Raw genomic sequence first — 24,616 nt, 5'->3', positions numbered from 1 at the left:
AGTCTCGCCTCAAAACATTGAGTTCTGTGCCACAGTAACACAATTGTAGGAGCGAGTAAACACAAAATAAGTCAGGATTAGAAAAATGGTATAGGTGGCACAACTGTCATTATTGACACCAGTTTTGAGAACCTGCGGTTTTTTTCCTGAAACCGTAGTATTGCTTCCAGTACTCCGTTAATTACATTGACCAGATGGAGTTAGACGACCAGTGATGTATTTCAGTGTTTAATAACTGTAACTTTCTTTCAAGACAAAAATCTATGATTTTGTGACAAAAAAATTCCACAAGTACTTTCCTTTTAGTCTTTGTCACAGTGTCACTTCTGATTTAGACTCCAATTTAAGTTAAAGCATTTTGGAAGTTGTTAGCATTCTTTTCTTTCTGAATTGCTTAACTCATGCTGATTGCCACATACCATCCTCCCGCAGCTGATGAATCAGTACTCCTCCATGCTGAACAACACTTTGAGGAAGCACTGAGGCTGGCAAGGGCACAAAATGTTCTCTAGTGGTAGACATTGAAATCTCCCACCCAAGAGTACCTCGGCAGCAGTACTCCATTTGAGCTGGCGTGGACCAAAGGACAGAGCTGGGTCTACGGAAGGCGGTGAGGGAACCAACAAGAGGGAACAACACACTAGATCTCATTCTTGCCAATCTGCCAGCTGCAGATAAATCTGTCCATGACAGTATCAGTATGAGTGACCGTCACTCACTCCTTGTGGAGACAAAGATCTGCCTTCACATTGACAATAACCTCCATTGTGTTGTGTGGCACCGTGACCATGCTCAATGCAACAGACTTCACACAGATCTGGCAACTCAAGACTGGGCATCCATGAGGCGATGTGGACCATCAACAGCCGTAGAATTGTATTCCAGTGCATTCTGTAACCTCACGGCCTGGCATATCCGCCACTCAACCATTTACCGTTAAGCCAGTGGATCAATCCTGGTTCAATGGAGAGTGCAGGAGGGCATGCCAGGAGCAGCACCAGGCATACCTGAAACTGAGGTGTCAACCCAGTGAAGCCACCAAACAGGACAACTTGCACGCCAAACAGCAAAAGCAGGAAGTAATGGATAGAGATCACACGACAAGGACCCAAAACGTCAACTTTCCTACGCCTCTGATGCTGCCGGGCCTGCTGTGTTCCTCGAACACTGCATTACCTCTGAGTCCAATGTCGGCAGTTCTTACTGTCTCTAAGTTTTTAGACAGAGCTAAGTGATCGCGCAACTAACAGATCAGATGTAAGCTCTGCATTTCTTCAACATCTATTCGTGAATGGTGGTGGACAATTAAACACCTCACTGGAGAAGGAGGCGCCATAAATATCCCCGTCCTCATTGATGGAAGAGCCTAGCACTTAGTGCAAAAGATAAGGCTGAAGCATTCGCGGCAATCTTCAGCCAGAAGTACTGAATGGATGATCCATCTCAGCCTCCTACCGGGGACCCCAGCGTTACAGATGCCGGTTCTTCAGCCAATTCGATTCACTCTACGTCATATCAAGAAACAGTTAGAGACACTGGATGCTGCAAAGGCTAATGGCCCTGATAACATTCCGGCAATAGTACTGAAGACTTGCGCTCCATAACTTGCCGCTCTCCTAGCCAAGCTGTTCCACTACAGTTACAACACTGGTATTTACCTGGCAATGTGGAAAATTGCCCAGATATGTCCTGTACACAAAAAGCAGGACAAATCCAACCAAGCCAATTACTGCCCCATCGGTCTACTCTTTATCATCAATAAAGTGATGGAAGATGTCATCAACAGTGCTATCAAGCAGCACCTGCTCAGCAATAACTCACCCAGTGACATCTAGTTTGTGTTCCTCCAGGGCCATCTTGCTCCTGGCATCATTACAGCCTTGTTTCAAACATGAACAAAAGAGCTGAATTCCAGAGGCGAGATGAGAGTGACAGTCCTTGACAAAAAGGCTGTATTTGACCAAGTGTGGCATCCAGGAGCCCTGGCAAAACTGGAATCAATGGTTATTGGGGACAGACTCTCTGGTGGTTGGAGTCATACCTGACGCATGGGAAGATGGCCGTGGTTGTTGGAGGTCAATCATCTCAGCTCCAGGACATCTCTGCATGAGTTCCTCAGGGTAGTGTCCTCGGCCCAACCATCTTCAGATGCTTCATCAATGACCTTCCCTCTATGATAAGGTTAGAAGTGGGAATGTTCGTCAATGATTGTACAGTGATCAGCACCACACATGACTGCTCAGTTACTGAAACAGCCCATGTTTAAATGCAACAAGATCTGGACAATATCCAGGCTTGACATTTGCGCCACACAAATGCTAGGCTATGACCATCACCAATAAGAGACAATCTTACCACCACCCCTTGATATTGAATGGTGTTACCATCACTGAATCCTGCACCATCAACATCCTGGGAGTCATCATTGATCAGAAACTTAACTGGACTCACTACCCAAACACAGTGGCTACAAGAGCAGGTCAGAAGCTAGAATACTGTGGCGAGTAACTCACCTCCTGACTCCTCAAAGCCTGGCCACAAAGCACAAAACTCCCCACTTGCCTGGCTGAGTGTAGCCCCAACAATACTGAAGAAGTTCCAGGACAAAGCAGCCTGCTTGATTGGTACTACATCCACAAACATCCACTCCCTCCACCACCATTGCTCAGTAGCAGCAGTGTGTACTATCTACAAGATGCACTGCAGAAATTCACCAAAGATCCTTAGACAGATCTCCAAGCCCAGAACCACTTCCATCTAGAAGGACAATGGCAGCAGACATAGGAAACACCACACCTTCAAATTCCCATCCAAGCCACTCACCAGCCTGACTTGGAAATATATCCCTGTTCCTTCCCTGTTGCTGGGTCAAAATGCTGGAATTCCCTCTCTAATGGCACTGTGGGTCAACCCAGAGCAGGTGGACTGCAGCAGTTCAAGAAAGTAGCTCACCACCACCTTCCCAAGGGCAACTAGGGATAGGCAAGATGCACTGGCCAGCCAGTGATGCCCACATCCCACAAACGAACACGGAAAAAAACCTCAGATTTGAAAATTTTCCTTCCGCTCCCCGAAGTGTTGACTATTTTACCAAATTGATTCAAGCTACCTCATGTCAAATATTAGACGAGGGTTAACATTCGTTCGAATATTTTTCTTGTGCAATTCAAATAACAGTTGGGAATTTGTGGTCACTTACAAAATACTTTGCACTTACTCAAAGCCTTTATGTGGACTTTGTGAGGACTTTTTCACTGGAGCTTGTGGTGATTAGAAATCCACTTCACAACACCGTCTTCGTGGACCCGGGATCTGTGTGACCAGGGTAGCAATAGTGTATTGGCTTAACAGATCAGATTGAGCAATGCTAACTGACTCATGGGCTTCTGAAGCAGGAAGTATTAGTTAGAATATTTAATTAAATACCATATCACCTACAGAAAGTGAAATTAAAAGGAGAAGACCATGGGATTAAGGAAGAGAAATATCAATTTACGATATTTGAAACAAGCTTTTATTTTTCCAGTGTTCCCAACAATAATTAAAGCCTGAAGTAATGATAAATTTCACACTTCTAACAATTAATTGAGTGGAGAGACTGTTTAGTAGTAATTTAAACTACCCATACTAAATATTCACTTGCATTGAATAGACAATCCCCAACAAGTTTAGTGTTAATATATCCTGCTAGTCTCCCTACTTCTTGCACTCCATGTAATTGAGTGTTTCATTTATCCGTGCACCACTGGCACGGTGCAATTTTTGGAAAAATTCTATAGCTTCCTGATTTTGAGGAAGGGTCACTGGACCCAAACGTTAACTCTGATTTTTTTTCTTCACAGATGCTGCCTGACCTGCTGAGCGTTTCCAGCAACTTTGTTTTTGTCCCTGGTTTACAGCATCCACAGTTCTTTTGGTCTCTATTCCTGATTTTCATGCTTGGTTGCCACAAGTTGCTGTGCAGTTTACACAATAGTTAGTGTTGTTGCCATTAGTGTTATTTGTAACATATAATTTGGACTGTTATTTTTATTTGATCGTGTGAATAAATGTTTTCCATATCTGACATCTACTTAGTACCAAGGCATGCATCCTTAAAATGTGTTTTGAAACAATATTTAAAATTCATTTCTGTTTATTGTCGATGTAGCTTAATGATCGTTTACATTGGGGCAAAGTGGTTTTATCTTTTTGATTGAGGCTGTTTAGGAACACGTAGAGGAGTAGATCACTTCATCTTCAAACCTGCTCTGCCATTCGGTGAGATCATTGGCTCATCTGTAACTGAGCTGATACCTGCTTTTGCCCCATGTTCCTTGATATCACATCCTATTGTTAACTTTGGTACAACATCCACTACCTTATGTGTATGTCTCATTCACTGCTGGTACATAATGGAAGCAGTGTGTACCATCCACAAATGCACTGCAGCAATGGCTCCTTCAACAGCACATTTCAAATGTGTGACCACCAAGAAGAATAAGGGCAGCAGATGCATACAAACGGCATCACCTGCACGTTTTCCTACAAGCCACACAGCTTTCTGACTTGGAAACATATTGGTTCAAAATCATGGGACTCCTTTACTCATATCACTGGGGATCCATCTGCACTAAAGGGACTGCAGTGTTTCAAGAAGGTTTCTCACTAATACCTCGTTGAAGGCAATTAAGGACTGATGATAAATGTTGGCCTTACCAGCAAGGATTTCTACCATCCATTTTAGTGTTTCACTTCTTCCAAGCTTCACTCCTGAAAGATCTGGCTGTGCCTCCTAGACTCCCCAATCAGCAGAACGAGTTTCTCTCTGCCAACTTAATCTGTTACGCTCAATATCTTTAAACTTTTGATGAAATCAAAAATCCAGCAAGTTAACGCTAGCTGTTGTAACCTCACTTCATAGTTTAATCTTTGGAGTCCAAGTACCTTTCTGGTAAAGGAGCATTCACTCCTTGCTCAGCAAAATATCCCTCCAGTGGTAGGGTGCCTAGAACTGTTCACAATTCTTTAGATGTAATCTAACCAGGACTGTATAACTGAAGTGAAATCTTCCAATGAAATCAGCTGAATCACATTTAGGCTACTGGAATAAGACGATTTTAACAAAGGAAATTTCATACTGCTTTATATTCGCATTGATGGCATTAGAATGCATTTCGCCTTAATGTTTTAGGGTTACGTTGTCAGCAGCAGAGTTAATTTTGTACTGATTAAATTTAAAATACAGTGGAGTAGAACAGGTACACAGAAAGAGCTGTGTTCCCTACTTGGGAGAGTCCTGGAACTTTTTAATTCCAAAGGCTCATGATTTGCATGAAAATTAGTGAATGAGAAATGCTTTTACTTCGATGGCTAACATGGGATTCCTTATGAATGATTTGATTGAAGTACAGCTTCTCCCTTAGGTGCCCTCCTTGAATGATGTTCCACTGCATTACTTGAAGCCAAATAGTTTGGTCAAATTCCGCTGTATGATCCAGGATATGTTTGATCCAGAGTTTTATATGGGAATTTATGAAACTGTGGAAACATCTGCCAAATCTAGAGTAAGTATTTTACATGTGGAAATGATGCATTGTGACAACTCTTAAATGTAATGTAATCAATGATGACCATTAAACCAGGCCCTGTCTCAACTTCTCAAATTTTACTTATTGAGATTTCACGAGAACTTTATTGTGTTAACCTTAAAATTTTTGTGAATTTTCTAACTTTGAAGTAGAAGAGCTGCTGTGGAATGTTTTTCATGCGTAGCCTGTACTTCCAGGTAAAAGCACATTGCAAAATATTGTGATGATAATCTGGGATTTTCAGTTTCCATTGTGATCAGATATTGTTCTTGGCCCCCAGAGCCTGAAAGCATATGCCTGCTTTTGCCCTGGTAAATTTCACATGCCTTTGACTTCTTTGTCATAATAAACATTATGATTGTGCAAGTTTTATTTTAAAACCAAGATGTTGACATACTTTGGTAGTTTGGGCCCTATAAGGCTTTTGAAGACATACTTCCAAACTGTTTGATTACCTTTTGGTCACGTGGTATAAAGTAAATGTAGTGATGTTTTGCCTTAAGAGGGACTTTGAGAATTGACTGAACAGGTTGTTTACTTAGCAGAGGAATAATGTAATTGATAATCTCTAGTATCACTGGCTATTAGTTTCTTTTTTCATGATGTCTGTTTTAACCTTGTACAGGACGCCATAGTTGGATTGGCCTATGTACACTTTCCTTCACAGTTGTAAATAAAAAGTTCTTTAAGTATAGAATTAGTGTAGATGTTGCCTCACGTTAAAATTTTGTACTTTCCATAATCAATTGGAATCTTGTTTTTGAGAAATGGAGGGAAATGGTCTAAAGTGCACAAATCATAAATTGAGTTTCAGTCCTTATCCAAAGTTTCATGCATATTTTGGACTTGACAAATATCATGTTTTATACAATACATGTGCACATTTTTGGCTGTATTTTCTCCTCATTTTAGTCTCTTCACAGACCATTAAGATGTGATATAAAGTGATTGAGATTTTGTCATTCGACAGACTGATGACCAGAGTTAGTACCTCTGACAGTTTGTTTGCTGCTGCTTTTGTAGGATGTGTCTTCTGTATATATAACACAAATGCATAAGAAATGTGGTACAACAGTTTGCTGAGCAGCAAGTTTATCAATCCAGTTCTGTGTCATCATAAATTTTGACTGAGTGCTCAATGATTTTTGATGTGAATCTATCATGTACCAGTCTTCAGATTTTGAACCGTTCCTGTCCAGAGGTTGTAAATATTCTAGAGCAGCAAAATTAACAGTTCTTTTTGACCTTGGACAAGTGCTATATGAAATGAAAACCATCCTGGGTTGCACTGGTGCAGAAAAGGGGCTTTTTCTCTTTGTTTTGCAGAGCTGCTCTTCATTTTCTGCTGCTGCACTAGCAATTCTGTGGCTAATCATTTTGTCAAGTAGTAGGATATAGCTTAGCTGGTCATCAACTTTCCTCTCACAAATTCCCATGGCTTTACAATTTCTGCTCCACATGCATTTTTCACCAATCAAATTAGATTTTCCACTCCTTGCTATTTGGGATGAGACTGCAAAGAATGTGAATGTTTCAAGTACTTTTTTTCTTCCGTCCTTTTAGTTGAAAGAGGGTTTCCTTTACAGGAAGAAAGTCTTATGGTTTATTTGTGTGGTGCAGATGTTTTATCTTGATGTGTTATGCTACCTTGAGTAAGAAATTGAGTAGAACCCATTAAGGCAAGGATTTTTATGGAACCATTAAATGTGAATTCAAAGTTCAACAACAAGATTTCTAATTTTAATTTGATAGTATCTATTTGTTTTTTTTTAGGGATTAATATGTTCAACCATGAAGTTTAAAACCATAACCACTTCCTATTCTTCACAATAATAGAATATCGGTTTAATAGCACACAGGAGCTGGGTTTGCTGGGGTGCTTGGAACACTTCAATTTGGGAAGCCAGATCAGTGAAGGTACCAATTCCGGCATGGATCATATGGATTAACAATAAGCTGTAATACTCTGAAACTTACCCAGTTGATAGTTGCCATCAATACATTCCTATCTTCAACCCCATCGCCCCAAAAAACTGTTATATTACAATGGTAGGCTTTCACTTGTCAGTCTGAATTCTTTAAATTTGATCATTTAGTTTAAAACTTTGAAGGCATTCAGACTTTGATACACCTTCAAGCTGTGTGAGTTTGCATCAGTGGCTATCCTCAGCCCATCTATTCTCTATTGAGCATTTCCCTACCTCCCACGTAATCATCAAGTATAATCTCCATGCGTAAATCTGGTGAACTGGGCCAAAGTTTTTAGTACTTGATATCATTGCTCACCAATATTTGCCTTCAGTTAATTGGCTGACTCCTGGAGATTTCGGATTGTAAGAAATGGAACAGTTTTCTTTCAAGCAGAATTGTTCTTTGGCCTTTGACACTTTAAATATCTGTACAAAATGTCATTTAATAGTAATTGGCGTCGAGATGATAAACCTGAAATTATGCTCCTTTATACCAGGGCAAGAGGGCAGGGCTTTAGGATAGTGATGGGTATATTTAAGACAGACTTCAGAAAGGATTCTTTATGCAGAGGGTGATGACTAGCTGGAGAGGTTTATGAGCATAGGTAGTCAAGGCTTTTTACAGAAATCATTCTATGCTAAGACGCAGGAATGTAGAGGTGAAATTCTTGAATGGTGGGATCAGATGTGCTAAAGCATTGTCTTAGTATAAACCTCCTTTGGGAGTTAATCCAAAATGGAAAACCCTGGTTGCATCATTCCTGGACTGTTACTGGATTATATTCTGAAAATTTTAATAGATTCAGCTTACACTACGTGCACTGAAGCACCCCAGCAAAAAAAAACTGTCCTAAACTATACTGGAAACTTGCTTGTTTAATTGAACTGTATTTGATCCATACACGCTTGTCATTTGGCTTTTTGGCTGACTGTGACTGCATGTGCATCTCTACCTTGTAGTGTATAGTATATAGACGATAAAATGTGAGGCTGGATGAACACAGCAGGCCAAGCAGCATCTCAGGAGCACAAAAGCTGATGCTGCTTGGCCTGCTGTGTTCATCCAGCCTCACATTTTATCGTCTTGGAATCTCCAGCATCTGCAGTTCCCATTATCTCAGTGTATAGTATATGTTTTCTTTTCCAGTTAGTTTTTAATATCTGTCCAGCATTGAAAGATTTCAAATTGTTAAATTGTTTTTTTGATAGGTTCTACGTTTTGGAAAGTATAAAGATGTTGCTGAGAGTGGAGTAAGTAGTTGTATTCCAAGCACTTTTCCTGTTCTGTGAGACAATTGCATATTAAGCGCCAAATTCCACCGATTTAGCGTTTGTAACTTCTAAGTACGATTAATGGGCAAGTTAGCCTTGGAACAAACAACTGCTGACCTAGAAACCATGTTTTAGCTAATGTAAGATTGATGAAGCAGTAACATCTACAACGATCTTCTCAGTTATGGAGATATGCTGAAAAATGGCTAAGTGCACAGCTCCTTTATAACAGTAGATGGAGCTAGGGTCATATGTAAAGGTGATTGAATGCTGAAGACAAGGACATTTTCAAATTTTGAAAAAAATGCAGAAATCCCTTTCATTAACAATGGTTACAGACGTTTTTTTTTAACAACTGTTTGTTGCCCATTTGTATTGTTGTATACCCTTTACTTTATAAAAGTACTCTTTGCACCTCCTCTCGGCTCTTGTTTGTAAATGACTACCATCTTACCCTGCTGTTGTAAATACAAATACTGAACATGTTGGCTCAGTTGGTACATACTCACTGAAAAAAGAAGTTTAAGACCTTCACGTATTGTGTCATTGCCATTGCATTCCTGAAGATATTTTTGATATGCACATTTCAGCCTAGTGGTGTGTCGTTCAATTGTGAACATTGCTGGTGGGTGTCAACAGATTATTCAGGGTTTCCTAGCTCACTTTGATCTGTGTCTCACATGGTGTTCAAGTACGTATCTTCCTGCAGGCTAATAGATTTCAGAGCTGCTAAAATCAATTGCAACAGTCAGTTTACCCAAAATTTTTCATTGCAATGATGTCACTAGCAAATACTATATATAGAAATACAGCTCCTCTTTAAGTTCAAATTGTTGCAGTATGTTACCTTTCAGCATTTGTATTGAGTGAAATGTTGGGTTGGGGTATGATAACGGAATTTTGTTGGCATGTGTTACATAATTTATATTTCTCCCCAGCTCCAACAGGAGGTTGCCTTAAACTCTGCCAAATGTGTCACACTGGAGAGACAGACATTTTACTGCATTCCAGTGCCTGGAGAGTCAGAATGGGTCAAAGAAATATCCTTTTGATGACATTCGTTGCTTTAGCTTAATCCTGAAATGCTTTTCATCAGAATGAATGAATGAATAAATAAAAGCAATTTAACTGAACAATGTAACCATGTAGTTCTGTTTTCCTTAAATTGTCTTCATACGCCTATGCCAGTGCCAGTCAAGCGCGTGGTAACCCTTCTACGTCCTATACTCCAAGTCGACACAAAAGGAGTTATGAGGAGGATGAAGACATGGAAATGCATCCTCACAAATTAAAGGAGCAGTGTTCAGGTAGGGGCATACATTCAGCAATTTTGTACTTAGTTGAGTTTGCTAACAAGAAACCCAGCAAAAAAAAACTGTCCTAAACTATACTGGAAACTCGCTTGTTTAATTGAACTGTATTTGATCCATACACGCTTGTCATTTGGCTTTTTGGCTGACTGTGACTGCATGTGCATCTCTACCTTGTAGTGTATAGTATATGTTTTCTTTTCCAGTTAGTTTTTAATATCTGTCCAGCATTGAAAGATTTCAAATTGTTAAATTGTTTTTTTGATAGAAATGCAGAAATGAGAACAATCTAAATACTGATGCTGCTGGATACTGCAGTTTATTCTACAGCGCAACTCATGGTAACATGCAGTAATATTGCACTGTTGCTTGTTTCTTGAAGCATCTGTAATTGAATGAGAGAGCTGCCTTGTTGCCAGTCACAACGTAGGATTTTCCCAAACTGCTGTTATTATCTCAAAGCAGTAATCAGAAAAGGATCATACTTGAAAGGATATTTTTCACTCCACTATTCTTCAAGATATTTAAAATATTTTTCTAGATGCATTTCAAGTGTGGAAATTACATCCCAACCCATCTCTCCCTCCTAGTACAGAAAGAAGTCTAACTCAACTTGTGTTATAAAACATGTGTGAGTAATCAGTATGGTGGTAACTTGAAGTAAATCTAATCTCTTGTGAATTGGTAAAATGCCATACTATGTTGTGCTCACACTTTACATTTACTAATAAGATGATCATTTTGAAACTTCATTTGTTCCTAATTAAGGTTAGAAGTCAGCCAAAGGGAAGATATGATCCTATTTTTTTTCCCCCCCACTTGTATACCAGGTGCTGGCTGTAGTGGATCACAAGCATGTGGTGATGCTAAGCGCCTTGAAAAGGAAGCACCAGGTGCACACCAGAATTTGCCTAACTGCACTACATCAATTGATCTCAACTTCCCATTACCGGGGGAGAAAGGCCCTGCATGTCTTGTTAAGGTAGTAATATGTTTAGTATGTTTCTGAAGGATGAACTGCATATTGTCTGTGCACTTGGTGGAAAACATTAATAAGTGTAGTGATTGATTTCAATGATGTAATTTTCAAATATTATAAAATAGATATTGAAAGTTTAACTGTTTACATCATCATAGAACTGGTTACAAGGCAAAAATTGCATTTTTTTGTGCATAAGTTGGGCATTTCAATTAAATATTGTCAGGCTGATTGCTGCAATTAAATTTTAATACATGTGGTGGCAGCTATAATTGCATGTACGTTGTAATTTCCAGAACTTCCATTTTGTGTCTTGACCAATTAGAAGAAAGTAAAACCTCTTTGTAGTCTTAGATTTTTTTTATTTTTATCCAACACACTTACATGCTCAAAACTTCTGAGAGAGGGAACACACTCTAATGTGTTCCCTTGGATAGTATGGACACAAATAAGCCCTAATCCTAACTTCATTGCTGTTTGTGCCTGACAAGATGTTAAGCTTTGCTAATGCTTGATCTTTTGGAACTCACCAGGTTGCTACAGAGATCTTTCACTGCAAATATCCTACCAAGTGCATTTGAAGAAATTGAATGCAGAAACTTCATGGGAAAGTTTACTTTATCCAAAAATTCTTATGATTAATGTTCTCATGAGTTAAATGATTTAACAAATTAAAATACACTTGCTGTAACTAATTTTTCAAACTATTCCACTATTCTAGTTAAAACAACTGACTAACTTACGTCCTGTATAAGTGCCATGATCACCACTTTCAATGAAGCAAATACCTGTTCATATTGTGGTTGCATCTCTGACATTGTAGAGTAAATCAACACAGAAAGAAGCTACTTAGCCCATCATGCCGGAGACAGCTCTCTGAAAGGGCTGTCCAATTTATCTTCACCGCTCTTGCTTCAAAGTGTTGTACATCTTTCCTCTTGTATTTACCCAATGCTTGTTTGATTCAGACTGCTTGTACATGAATATTTTATTCTTCTGTTTGATAGATCTATGAGGACTGGGATAATTTCAAAGTAAATGACGTGCTGGAGGTGTATGGGATTTTATCAGTGGATCCAGCACTTGGTGTAATAAATGACGAGAGGTAAGGGACCACATCACCAATACGAATGCTGTGTTCATCAGACAATGTGCAAGGATTGTTTATTGAGCCTCTGTGATTCTTTAATTTTCATAATTCTTTCATCTGGAAGCACTTGGTCCTGCAGTAGAAATTAAAGAGGTTTATTGTTTTCAAGGAGGTCGAGAATTAGCTTTTAATTCCTCAGGTACAGGCCTCGTCTGTAGGTCTCCAGCATCACAAAGATGCCAGTCTTCAGCCAAATCATCTCTCTCCATGTGACAACAAGAAATGGTTGGATGCACTGCATTACTGCAAAAGGCTATATTCTGGCAATAGGACTGAAGACATGCTCCAGAACTTGCTGCACCCTTACCACAAGCTGTTCCACTACAGCTACAATACTGCCATCTACCTGACAATTTAGATGATTGCCCAGGTACGTCCAATCCACAAAAAGCAGGCCAGTCCCGTCCTGGCCAATTATCACCCCATCAGTTAACCCTTGATCATTAGTAAAGTTATGGAAGATGTCATTGACGGTGCTATCAAGCAGCATCTGCTCAGTGATGTCCATTTGGGTTCCACCAGGGCCACTTACTCCTGACCACATTATAGCCTTGCTTCAATCATGGACAAAAGAACTGAATTCCAGAGGTGAGGTGAGTGTGACACCCCTGGATATCAAGGCTACATTTAAATGACTGACATCAAGAAACCTTGGCTAAACTGGAGTCAATGGGGAAACTTTCTGCTGGTTGGTGTGCTACCTGGCATGATGGAAGATGGTTGTGGTTGTTGGAGGTCAGTCAGTCAGGGCATCTTTGCTTGAGTTCCTCACGGTGATGTCCCACACCCAACCATCTTTAGTGGGTCATGAACGACCACCCTTCACGTCACAAGGTTAGAAGTAAGGATGTTTGACGATGATTGTACAATGTTCAGCACCATTCACAACTCCTCAGCTAGTGATGTCCATGTTCAATGCAAGAAGACTTGGACTATACCCAGGCTTGTGCTAGAAAGTGAAAAGTAACATTTCACACCACACAAATGCCAGGCAATGACCATCTCCAGTAAAAGAGAATCTAACCATTGTCCCATGATATTCAATGGCATTACCATCACTGAATTCCCCACAAACAATATCCTGGGGCTATCATTGACCAGAAACTGAACTGGACTAGTGGTATAAATGGAGGTATATGGGCCAGAAGCAGGCAGGTGGGACTTGTTTAGTTTGGGATTATGTTTGGCATGGAGTAGTTGAACTGAAGGGGCTGTATCCAAGCTGTATGACTGTATAAATACAGTCACTAAGAACACATTGGAGGTTAAGAATACTGGAGCAAGTAACTGACCTCCTGTCTCCTCAGAATCTGTCCACCACCTACAAGGCACAAGTCAGGAATGCGATGGAATACTCCTCATTTGCCTGGATGAGTCAAGATACAACAATACTGAAGAAGCTTGACACCATCCAGGACAAAGCACCCTTCTTGATTGGCACCAAATCCACAAACATCCACTCCCACCATCGTTAAAGCTCTTTAGACAGTATCTTCCAAACCTGCAACTGCTTCCATCTCGAAGGACAGGGGCAGCATACACACAGGAACACCACCTTCAGCAAGTTCCCCTCCAAGCCACTCACCATCCTGACTTGGGAATTAACTGCCATTTCTTCAGTATTGTCAGGTCACAGAATCCTAGAATTTTCTCCCTAATGGCATTGTGAGTCCACCTACAGCTTACGGACTGCAGCGTTTCAAGAAAACGGCTCACTACCACCTTTTCAATAGCAACTAGGGATGGGCAATAAATGATAGTGACAACCAAGTCCTAAAAATTAAATACGATACAATGTTGATATTTTATTTGAACATTCAGTCCCATTTGTCAGTTACTTTGTAGAGCGACTGAATTAAAATTTTAACAGCCTATGTTTAACATTAATGCAATCAGGCCTGCTGAATATTTCTGTTTTCCATTACGCATTGTGTTGATTGGTTATGAAATGGTAGTTTGAATCTTCGGTTCCTATCTGAACATAAAACGTACATTTCTCATTGAGATTTTCTCATGGAGCAATTCAGAGCAGTGAAAAGTAGGATGTGAAAGAGCTTGAGATAACACGGCCTAGAGCTGGATGAACACAGCAGGCCAAGCAGCATCAGAGGAGCAGAAAAGCTGACCTTTTGGGTCGAGACCTTTCTTCAGTTTTTTCTGAAGAAGGGCCTCGACCCGAAACACCAGCTTTCCTGCTCCTCTGATGCTGCTTGGCCTGCTGTGTTCATCCAGCTCTACACCATGTTATCTCAGATTCTCCAGCATCGGCCTTTCCTACCATCTATGAAAGAGCTTGTTTTTTTTAAAATATAGATGTTGTTTCATACGTGCTGAAACTAGAAGGAAGTCAAATCTGAAATTTGCAGGCTTATTATCACTGAGGTAATAGTTAGTGTGAGTTTTTTCTCCTTTTCATTGACATAGTACGAAGGATGGTTCATCAATCCTGGATCCAATTGAATGCATGGACACAATGGAGGAGCAGCGTGTTCACAGTCCTCCACCTTCATTGGTTCCAAGGCTTCATGCCATTGTGACTCACAAACTGCAGCATGTCAATCCTTTCCTTCCTACCACCCTGAAGGATAAAGAAAGCAAGGATTGTGAGTCTCCATTTAGCTATGTTTTTTTAAATGTATTTGTGATGCCTGTGTATGTGAGTTTCAGAGGCTTAGTGGATCATGTGCGGACTCTTAAAAGAGGATGGTAGTGTGATAAATGTTTTTATCTGAGATGCAAGTTCTGAGCAGCTGTAAACCATAAATACAACAAATGGATTTTATTAGAATGCTGTCAAGTTAGAAGTGATTTTGGTATGTTGTAATTGTTTTTGTTGGGAAAGGCACAAATCATAACTGCCTAAAAACAATTTGCATTTACTTACTTAGTTGAAATTAATATTATTCTTAAAGTATCTTTTTCTGATTTATTACAGCTATCACAAACATTCTGCCTGATTTGTCAACAGTCAGAGCAGAGTTGCTTGGATTCCTGACACACGCGTTACTGGGAGACAGTCTAGCTGCTGAATATCTTCTGCTGCACCTCATATCTACGGTGTAATTATATCATCTTTATTTCCATCATTTTTGATATATGCATAATCTAGCACTTGCATTGAAATCCGACTGTAACATACTTTTTGTCGATGACATTAAAAAGACTCTGTGGCCAGTGCTTGCTCCAAAGAATGTATTTAATATCACATTCAGGTGAAATTATAACCTTTTTTAAATTGGTGTACGTGTTATTTTGAGCAAAGGAAGTGAGGTTTTGTAATCACATGGAGAGGTGTTTCTGAATGAATGTGTTTCATCCTTTTTAATGTAATTTCTGCAATCTGCCATGTTCATAAACTGTATACGAATGAAGATAGCAGCAATGACGTTTTTCATTCTGACATTTTTCATTCTCAAGGTTATAGTTTGTTCTGTCAGTAAAAAAATATCAATTCAAGTACAAACTTAATCTTTCCAGTGTTCAGAATCACAATTTTCTGTGTTATTAAGCAATCTTTTCTTTACAGCATAATACGTTTGCATTGCTGAGTGGCACTGCTTCTAATTGAGGTACATTTAGTTGGTGGAGATGGGGTTTTGTTTGATGTTCTTCAGCTGTATTTCACATTTTCCCCACTAATTTAGACTTCTTAAAATTTACTTCTCGTCGAATCCAGTTGAAGACAACCAGCTACTTTTATGTTAGTATGACCCCCTATTGCTTGTTTGGTTACCTTTTCTTATTGTTTCTGTGGAATGTGCAATCTTGGGTTTTTTGGGAAGATTGAAGTTGAATATGCAGTGCCATGAGAGCTTCTGCCTTTTTTTTGGTTCCTTTTGAGTTTTCTGGCCAAAGGCAGATCAAGACACAGTACTGCGATCTCCACCCCAAATAACGCAAGCAGGCAGGTGCTGAATCAAACTTAGTGTTCAATTTCCATTCTGGCTATGCTGTTGGCACCATTCTGATCCACACCAGCTATTCAGCCAACTGGCCGATCAGGGACTTTGCTGTGACAACGTTTACTTCTATACACTTTTTGCATTATGTAGCTGATCAGGATTCTCCCCTGCTCTTCTACCCTTTTTTGGTGCGCATTAAGAGGATTTTCAAGTTGATGCTCAACCTGTTTGACTGTATATGAACTCACCTTCCTTGGCCATTAAATCCTGGAGTGGGGCTGGAGCTTTTAGCTCAGAGGCAGGGAATGCTACCCAAGACTTCCTAACTACCACCTATGCCACTCAAATGAAGATTTGTTTTCTGGATTCCTTTTTTTGAAAATCTATTTGACAGGGAGTTGATATGCTCAGCTGAAACAAGCAAAAGGATGAGATGTTTTGTATTTCCTGCTTTGGATCAAATGGGCAAAACTCTTGAGGATGGTGCTAACAGCAAAATAACGTTTAATTTGTTGCCTTGGCAGTAGCTGTCCGGAATAAACACAAAGCAGAAATGGTTAGGATGTTGGATTGTGAATGTGGTCTAAACTAGATAGCTTATTTTTGTGAGAGGAAAAAAAGAAACTAGTACTAGAGCACAGAATGTGGACCACGAGCATCTAACTTATGTGGAATATGCAGTTGCGGTGTGGGGGGAAATAAAGTTGAAAACTGAAACTTACATAGAACACAAATTCAAGGTCATGGTGCACCAGAGATACTTGCTTCACAAACCACCCAGGGACTAGAATGTGTAAAGATAACATGACTTGCATAGGAGGATTTCATCTTAACTGGATGCAAAAAGTCATAAAGTAGGGGATGGAGAGGAAGATGGCAATTAAATACAAGAATGCAAGCAAGAAGCTTTTGCGGATGTGCCAATTTTATGCATTAGATTATTTGATTAAGAGTTACAGTTGGATGCAGAAAAGTTAATTCTATATTCTCTGAGCTTTTCATCTATTCTAATAAAATGAAGCAGCTGATGAAGTACTTAATAATCTGTTTTGATCAATGTTGCAGATACTCGCGGCGTGACATTCTACCACTGGGTAAATTCACAGTAAATCTCAGTGGCTGCCCAAGGAATAACTTGTACACAAAGCATCTTCACAGGACCATTCAGCAGCTGGTTCCCTCAGTAAGTGGTTAAATCATTTGGAGATTAGGGATTATGATTATTCAACTCTGTCACTTTTTTGCTAAAGTTGTTTACTGTGGTTTATTGGGCCACATAGAACTTTAGAATGTACATATTTCTGCACTAGCAGTGATAATTATCAGGGGCCCATGTATATGAGGAAGACACGCAGCCAGGAAAATGGATTTGAGGGGTTATCATGCTTTGCGGCATTCTGGATACCTCTCAAAAACGTTTGGAAATGGTTAAGAATAAGACTAGAAACATGTAATCATACACTAATGTGACTAAGAGCCTTGGGCTGAGAATATCATGGTGTAATACATGTTCCTCCTCAAATTAGACTGAGAATATACACCACCAGTACAACATAGTGTCAAGCAGTGTACTCCTGCTTTCTTTTGTTGAGGAAAATTTGACTAAAATAATGTTCACAACTTAGAATTGGACCATCAATTGATAGCTGTTTGCCAATATTCTTGTTCCAAGCTGCAATGTTTGTTTAGTTTTGTAAAGGACAGATAAATTAGCATGATTCAACATTGACTCATGGAACCATAGAATACAGAAAGAGGCCACTAAGCCTGTTGTGTTTGAAATGGCTCTTTGACAGTCTCGCATTTCTGCTTTGTCTGTGTGGCCCTGTATGATCCTCATCCTCAAAAACCTGACAAAGTGCCTTTCTAAACCTGTTTATGGAAAGAACTTCTACCCTCGTCAGGTAGTGTTCCAGATGATAATAAAGGAGGGCTAAAAATTCTCATGTTCCCTTCAATGATCTTATCAATGATATTGAAGTTGTGACCTGTTGTCTGATGCCAGAGAAGATGGATTTTCTCTATCTACTTTACCAGTTGGAAAACAGTTATTGGGACATCTGGAAATTACTTTTTTTTACTTAATTTTAAATGAGAAGACAACTTTATGGACCAAAAGCTATGAGTCAGTGCTTAGCCTATCCTGGACAAACAAGCTGTAAAACATGTTTAAAGAGAGGGAATGATGAGGTAATGATTTTAAAATTGTCCTGTCATTACTGCTGTGAAACTGGCAGCCACTCTGAATGTCCTTGTTCAAATGTAGACTGCCAACCACTTACAGCTCAAAAGTGAGGCCATTCACCCATCGTTGCTGCACCAGTCAAACAAGATCTGACGACATTAATCTGATTTTCCAGTTTTTGACTCAGTGCTGGAGTTTGTTGCGGCACAATTGAATATGTAAATAGCACTGTTATTTAAGAGTTTGAGTCACCTCCCTTTCAGTGAGTCCAGACTCCACTGTCCGAAGTGTATTTTAAGACAATTAGGCTCAGTTAAAATCAATTAAAGAATCAGTTCCATGGTATAATTTTTTTCCCACTTACTTGTGGCTTACTGGTTTATGTGCTATATCAAGTTTACTTGCACCAAAGCACATCATTGTTAGAGTGCCTTTTTTTCTGTACTTTCTCTGGTTCCATTCTGTACTACTTTTTAAACAGCTGTTTCAATCGTACCTAAACAAGTTACAGCATGCCAATTGTCAGTCGTTCAGGTTGGGCAAGTTATTACAGGACATTGGAACTTTTGTGCATGTCCTATACCCAGTGATAGCATGGATGATTCCCAGGTTTTATACTTAATATCCTTATACTGTGCCTTCTCATTGTAGCTTATTTCACACGCCGAAGCAGTTCCCATTTCTCCTCAGCCTTCTATGTCATACCTTAAATCTGTGCTCCCTGGTAGTTGACTTATGCTAATAAAGAAGAGTTTCCGCCGTCTTGGCCTGCATGCCTACTTCTTCAACCGGGAACCCAACCCTCCTTCCACTGACCCCTTCACCCGCTTCCAACACAAGTCCTCCTCCTGGACACCACCCCCAGGCCTCCTACCCTCCCTCGACCTCTTCATCTCCAACTGCCGTCGAGACATTAACCGCCTCAACCTCTCCACCCCTCTCACCCACTCCAACCTCTCCCCCGCAGAACGGGCAGCCCTCCGCTCCCTCCGCTCCAACCCCAACCTCACCATCAAACCCGCAGACAAGGGTGGCGCAGTGGTAGTATGGCGTACTGACCTCTACATCGCCGAGGCCAGACGCCAACTCTCTGACACCACCTCCTACCGCCTCCTCGATCATGACCCCACACCCGAGCACCAAACCATCATCTCCAACACCATTCATGACCTCATCACCTCAGGGGACCTCCCACCCACAGCGTCCAACCTCATTGTTCCCCAACCCCGCACAGCCCGTTTCTATCTCCTTCCCAAAATCCACAAACCTGCCTGCCCTGGTCGACCCATCGTCTCAGCCTGCTCCTGCCCCACCGAACTCATCTCCACCTATCTGGACTCCATTTTCTCCCCTTTGGTCCAGGAACTCCCCACCTATGTCCGTGACACCACCCACGCCCTCCACCTCCTCCAGGACTTCCAATTCCCTGGCCCCCAACACCTCATATTCACCATGGACGTCCAGTCCCTGTACACCTGCATTCCGCATGGAGATGGCCTCAAGGCCCTCCGCTTCTTCCTGTCCCGCAGGCCCGACCAGGCCCCCTCCACCGACACTCTCATCCGCCTAGCGGAACTCGTCCTCACACTCAACAACTTCTCTTTTGACTCCTCCCACTTCCTACAGACTAAGGGGGTGGCCATGGGCACCCGCATGGGCCCCAGCTATGCCTGCCTCTTTGTAGGTTACGTGGAACAGTCCATCTTCCGCACCTACACAGGCCCCAAACCCCACCTCTTCCTCCGGTACATTGATGACTGTATCGGCGCCGCCTCTTGCTCCCCAGAGGAGCTCGAACAGTTCATCCACTTCACCAACACCTTCCACCCCAACCTTCAGTTCACCTGGGCCATCTCCAGCACATCCCTCACCTTCCTGGACCTCTCAGTCTCCATCTCAGGCAACCAGCTTGTAACTGATGTCCATTTCAAGCCCACCGACTCCCACAGCTACCTAGAATACACCTCCTCCCACCCACCCTCCTGCAAAAACTCCATCCCCTATTCCCAATTCCTCCGCCTCCGCCGCATCTGCTCCCACGATAAGACATTCCACTCCCGCACATCCCAGATGTCCAAGTTCTTTAAGGACCGCAACTTCCCCCCCACGGTGATTGAGAACGCCCTTGACCGCGTCTCCCGCATTTCCCGCGACACATCCCTCACACCCCGCCCCCGCCACAACCGGATCCCCCTCGTTCTCACACACCACCCTACCAACCTCCGGATACAACGCATTATCCTCCGACACTTCCGCCATTTACAATCCGACCCCACCACCCAAGACATTTTTCCATCCCCACCCCTGTCTGCTTTCCGGAGAGACCACTCTCTCCGTGACTCCCTTGTTCGCTCCACACTGCCCTCCAACCCCACCACACCCGGCACCTTCCCCTGCAACCGCAGGAAATGCTACACTTGTCCCCACACCTCCTCCCTCACCCCCATCCCAGGCCCCAAGATGACATTCCACATTAAGCAGAGGTTCACCTGCACATCTGCCAATGTGGTATACTGCATCCACTGTACCCGGTGCGGCTTTCTCTACATTGGGGAAACCAAGCGGAGGCTTGGGGACCGCTTTGCAGAACACCTCCGCTCAGTCCGCAACAAACAACTGCACCTCCCAGTCGCAAACCATTTCCACTCCCCCTCCCATTCTCTTGATGACATGTCCATCATGGGCCTCCTGCACTGCCACAATGATGCCACCCGAAGGTTGCAGGAACAGCAACTCATATTCCGCCTGGGAACCCTGCAGCCATATGGTATCAATGTGGACTTCACCAGTTTCAAAATCTCCCCTTCCCCCACTGCATCCCTAAACCAGCCCAGTTCATCCCCTCCCCCCACTGCACCACACAACCAGCCCAGCTCTTCCCCCCCACCCACTGCATCCCAAAACCAGTCCAACCTGTCTCTGCCTCCCTAACCGGTTCTTCCTCTCACCCATCCCTTCCTCCCACCCCCAGCCGCACCCCCAGCTACCTACTAACCTCATCCCACCTCCTTGACCTGTCCGTCTTCCCTGGACTGACCTATCCCCTCCCTACCTCCCCACCTACGCCCTCTCCACCTATCTTCTTTGCTCTCCATCTTCGGTCCGCCTCCCCCTCTCTCCCTATTTATTCCAGTTCCCTCCCCCCATCCCCCTCTCTGATGAAGGGTCTAGGCCCGAAACGTCAGCTTTTGTGCTCCTGAGATGCTGCTTGGCCTGCTGTGTTCATCCAGCCTCACATTTTATTATCTTGGAGTCTCCAGCATCTGCAGTTCCCATTATCTCTGTCTCCCTACTCACCCTGTTTTGGCCTCTCATAATCTTATGCATGTCTATCAGGTCCCCTCTCAGCCTTCACTGTTGCAAGGAAAATAGCTCCAGTCTATCCAGTCTTTCCTCACATCTCAGAACTCCCCCCCTGCCCTTTACTATGCTAAAATCAACAAAGCAACGAATCTATCCTGTATTTTAACATTCAGAATTAACTTGTTTTAAGTATGACTTATTCAGCAAATTATGGTCACACATACACTATATCTTGCAGATTGAATGGCAAATATGACCAAGACAGATTCCACAGATTTTCTCAGCAGACCACCCAGACATCAATGATCACCAAGAGTCACAAAAAAAACTTTTCAAACTCTGTCTTCCCAGCAGGGATTTCAGATCCTTTTCTTTGAGGATTTAGCTTATGCTTTTCCTTCAACGGCATCTCTAGTATGGCCTGCAGGAGGCCCTTCTGCTGCTTCTGCCAGCAATGAATCTTAAGGCAACAGGACGCAAACTCAGAATGTCCCATGGCTGCTCATGGCCAGCTAATCAGTGAATTCACCTGACGCTCTATCCCACTGGGTTTACAAGGCTGCATTCCAGCATCTAATCACTGGCACAATTCCGGTTCTCCAGCTGTGCCTGACGACTCACCTCTCAATATCATGGAGCAAACGTTTAGAACATAGAACATAGAACAGTACAGCACAGAACAGGCCCTTCAGCCCACAATGTTGTGCCGACCATTGATCCTCATGTATGCACCCTCAAATTTCTGTGACCATATACATGTCCAGCAGTCTCTTAAATGACCCCAATGACCTTGCTTCCACAACTGCTGCTGGCAACGCATTCCATGCTCCCACAACTCTCTGCGTAAAGAACCTGCCTCTGACATCCCCTCTATACTTTCCTCCAAACAGCTTAAAACTATGACCCCTCGTGCTAGCCATTTCTGCCCTGGGAAATAGTCTCTGGCTATCAACTCTATCTATGCCTCTCATTATCTTGTATACCTCAATTAGGTCCCCTCTCCTCCTCCTTTTCGCCAATGAAAAGAGACCGAGCTCAGTCAACCTCTCTTCATAAGATAAGCCCTCCAGTCCAGGCAGCATCCTGGTAAACCTCCTCTGAACCCTCTCCAAAGCATCCACATCTTTCCTATAATAGGGCGCCCAGAACTGGATGCAGTATTCCAAGTGCGGTCTAACCAAAGTTTTATAGAGCTGCAACAAGATCTCACGACTCTTAAACTCAATCCCCCTGTTAATGAAAGCCAAAACACCATATGCTTTCTTAACAACCCTGTCCACTTGGGTGGCCATTTTAAGGGATCTATGTATCTGCACACCAAGATCCCTCTGTTCCTCCATGCTGCCAAGAATCCTATCCTTAATCCTGTACTCAGCTTTCAAATTCGACCTTCCAAAATGCATCACCTCGCATTTATCCAGGTTGAACTCCATCTGCCACCTCTCAGCCCATCTCTGCATCCTGTCAATGTCCCGCTGCAGCCTACAACAGCCCTCTACACTGTCAACGACACCTCCGACCTTTGTGTCGTCTGCAAACTTGCTGACCCATCCTTCAATCCCCTCGTCCAAGTCATTAATAAAAATTACAAACAGTAGAGGCCCAAGGACAGAGCCCTGTGGAACTCCACTCACCACTGACTTCCAGGCAGAATATTTTCCTTCTACTACCACTCGCTGTCTTCTGTTGGCCAGCCAATTCTGTATCCAAGCAGCTAAGTTCCCCTGTATCCCATTCCTCCTGACCTTCTGAATGAGCCTACCATGGGGGACCTTATCAAATGCCTTACTGAAGTCCATATACACCACATCCACAGCTCGACCCTCATCAACTTTTCTAGTCACATCCTCAAAAAACTCAATAAGGTTTGTAAGGCATGACCTACCCCTCACAAAGCCGTGTTGACTGTATTTGATCAAGCCATGCTCTTCCAGATGGTCATAAATCTTATCCCTCAGAATCCTTTCTAACACCTTGCAGACGACAGACATGAGACTTACCGGTCTATAATTCCTGGGGATTTCCCTATTTCCTTTCTTGAAGAGAGGAATTACATTTGCCTCTCTCCAGTCCTCAGGTACGACTCCAGTGGAGAGCGAGGATGCAAAGATCTTCGCAAGTGGCGAAGCAATTGCATTTCTCGCTTCCCAAAGCAGCCGAGGACAAATCTGATCCGGGCCTGGCGACTTGTCAATCTTAATGTTTGACAAAATTTTCAGCACATCAGCTTCGTCTATCTCTATCCATTCCAGCATGCACACCTGCTCTTCAAAGGTTTCATTCACTACAAAGTTTGTTTCTTTCGTAAAGACAGAAGCAAAAAACTCATTTAGGGCTTCCCCTACCTCCTCAGGCTCCACACACAAGTTCCCTATGCTATCCCTGATCGGCCCTACTCTTTCTTTGACCATTCTCTTATTCCTCACGTAAGTGTAAAATGCCTTTGTGTTTTCCCGGATTCCTTCTGCCAAGCCTTTCTCGTGCCCCCTCCTGGCTCTCCTCAGACCATTTTTGAGCTCCTTCCTTGCCTGCATGTAATCCTCTCTAGCTGAACTTGACCCTAGCTTCCTCCACCTTATGTAAGCTACCTTCTTCCTTTTCACTAGAAGCTCCACCGCTCTCGTCATCCAAGGTTCCCTAATCTTACCCCTTCTTGCCTGTCTCAGAGGGACATATTTACTCATCACTCCCAACAACTGTTCCTTAAACTGTCTCCACATGTCGATAGTTCCCTTACCATGGAACAACTGCTCCCAGTCCATGCTTCCTAACTCATGTCTAATCTTCAGCTTACTTCAGCTTCACTGAGCCGATTGTTGCTCCTGAGCTTTCTTTAATTTCCCAATTCACAGCTGTGCTGAACAGATGCTTCTGTAGCTTCTATGAGCTAGCACTGCTCCGGGGCTTTTGTTGAACTGCATCTGCATGGGGCAATTACTGCTCTTGGACTTTGCAGAGTCCCACTTCCTCAGCTG

At 42.4% G+C, this 24,616-nt stretch overlaps 1 protein-coding gene across 2 annotated transcripts in view; it reads left to right on the top strand.

Annotated features, from left to right (window-relative positions):
• The window catches only part of mcmbp (minichromosome maintenance complex binding protein), a 37,059-nt gene that overhangs the window by 4,192 nt on the left and 8,251 nt on the right, over positions 1-24,616 (top strand). The window contains exons 1-10 of one of the 2 annotated variants that reach the window (XM_059653050.1): positions 1,877-2,181; positions 5,406-5,546; positions 8,750-8,791; positions 9,751-9,852; positions 9,990-10,119; positions 10,953-11,104; positions 12,109-12,206; positions 14,676-14,854; positions 15,187-15,310; positions 17,219-17,336. In XM_059653050.1, coding sequence (XP_059509033.1) covers positions 5,472-5,546; positions 8,750-8,791; positions 9,751-9,852; positions 9,990-10,119; positions 10,953-11,104; positions 12,109-12,206; positions 14,676-14,854; positions 15,187-15,310; positions 17,219-17,336 — 1,020 coding nt within the window. In that variant the 5' untranslated portion in view covers positions 1,877-2,181; positions 5,406-5,471. Of the gene's footprint in view, positions 1-1,876; positions 2,182-5,405; positions 5,547-8,749; positions 8,792-9,750; positions 9,853-9,989; positions 10,120-10,952; positions 11,105-12,108; positions 12,207-14,675; positions 14,855-15,186; positions 15,311-17,218; positions 17,337-24,616 lie in introns of those variants that run through there. The other variant, XM_048551473.1, reaches the window with a different exon arrangement.

The sequence above is a fragment of the Stegostoma tigrinum genome, chromosome 20, assembly GCF_030684315.1.
Source record: "Stegostoma tigrinum isolate sSteTig4 chromosome 20, sSteTig4.hap1, whole genome shotgun sequence".
NCBI classification, from domain to species: domain Eukaryota; kingdom Metazoa; phylum Chordata; class Chondrichthyes; order Orectolobiformes; family Stegostomatidae; genus Stegostoma; species Stegostoma tigrinum.
The sequence above is the reverse complement of the archived record's forward strand: the minus strand, read 5'-3'. Positions and strand labels throughout refer to the sequence as shown.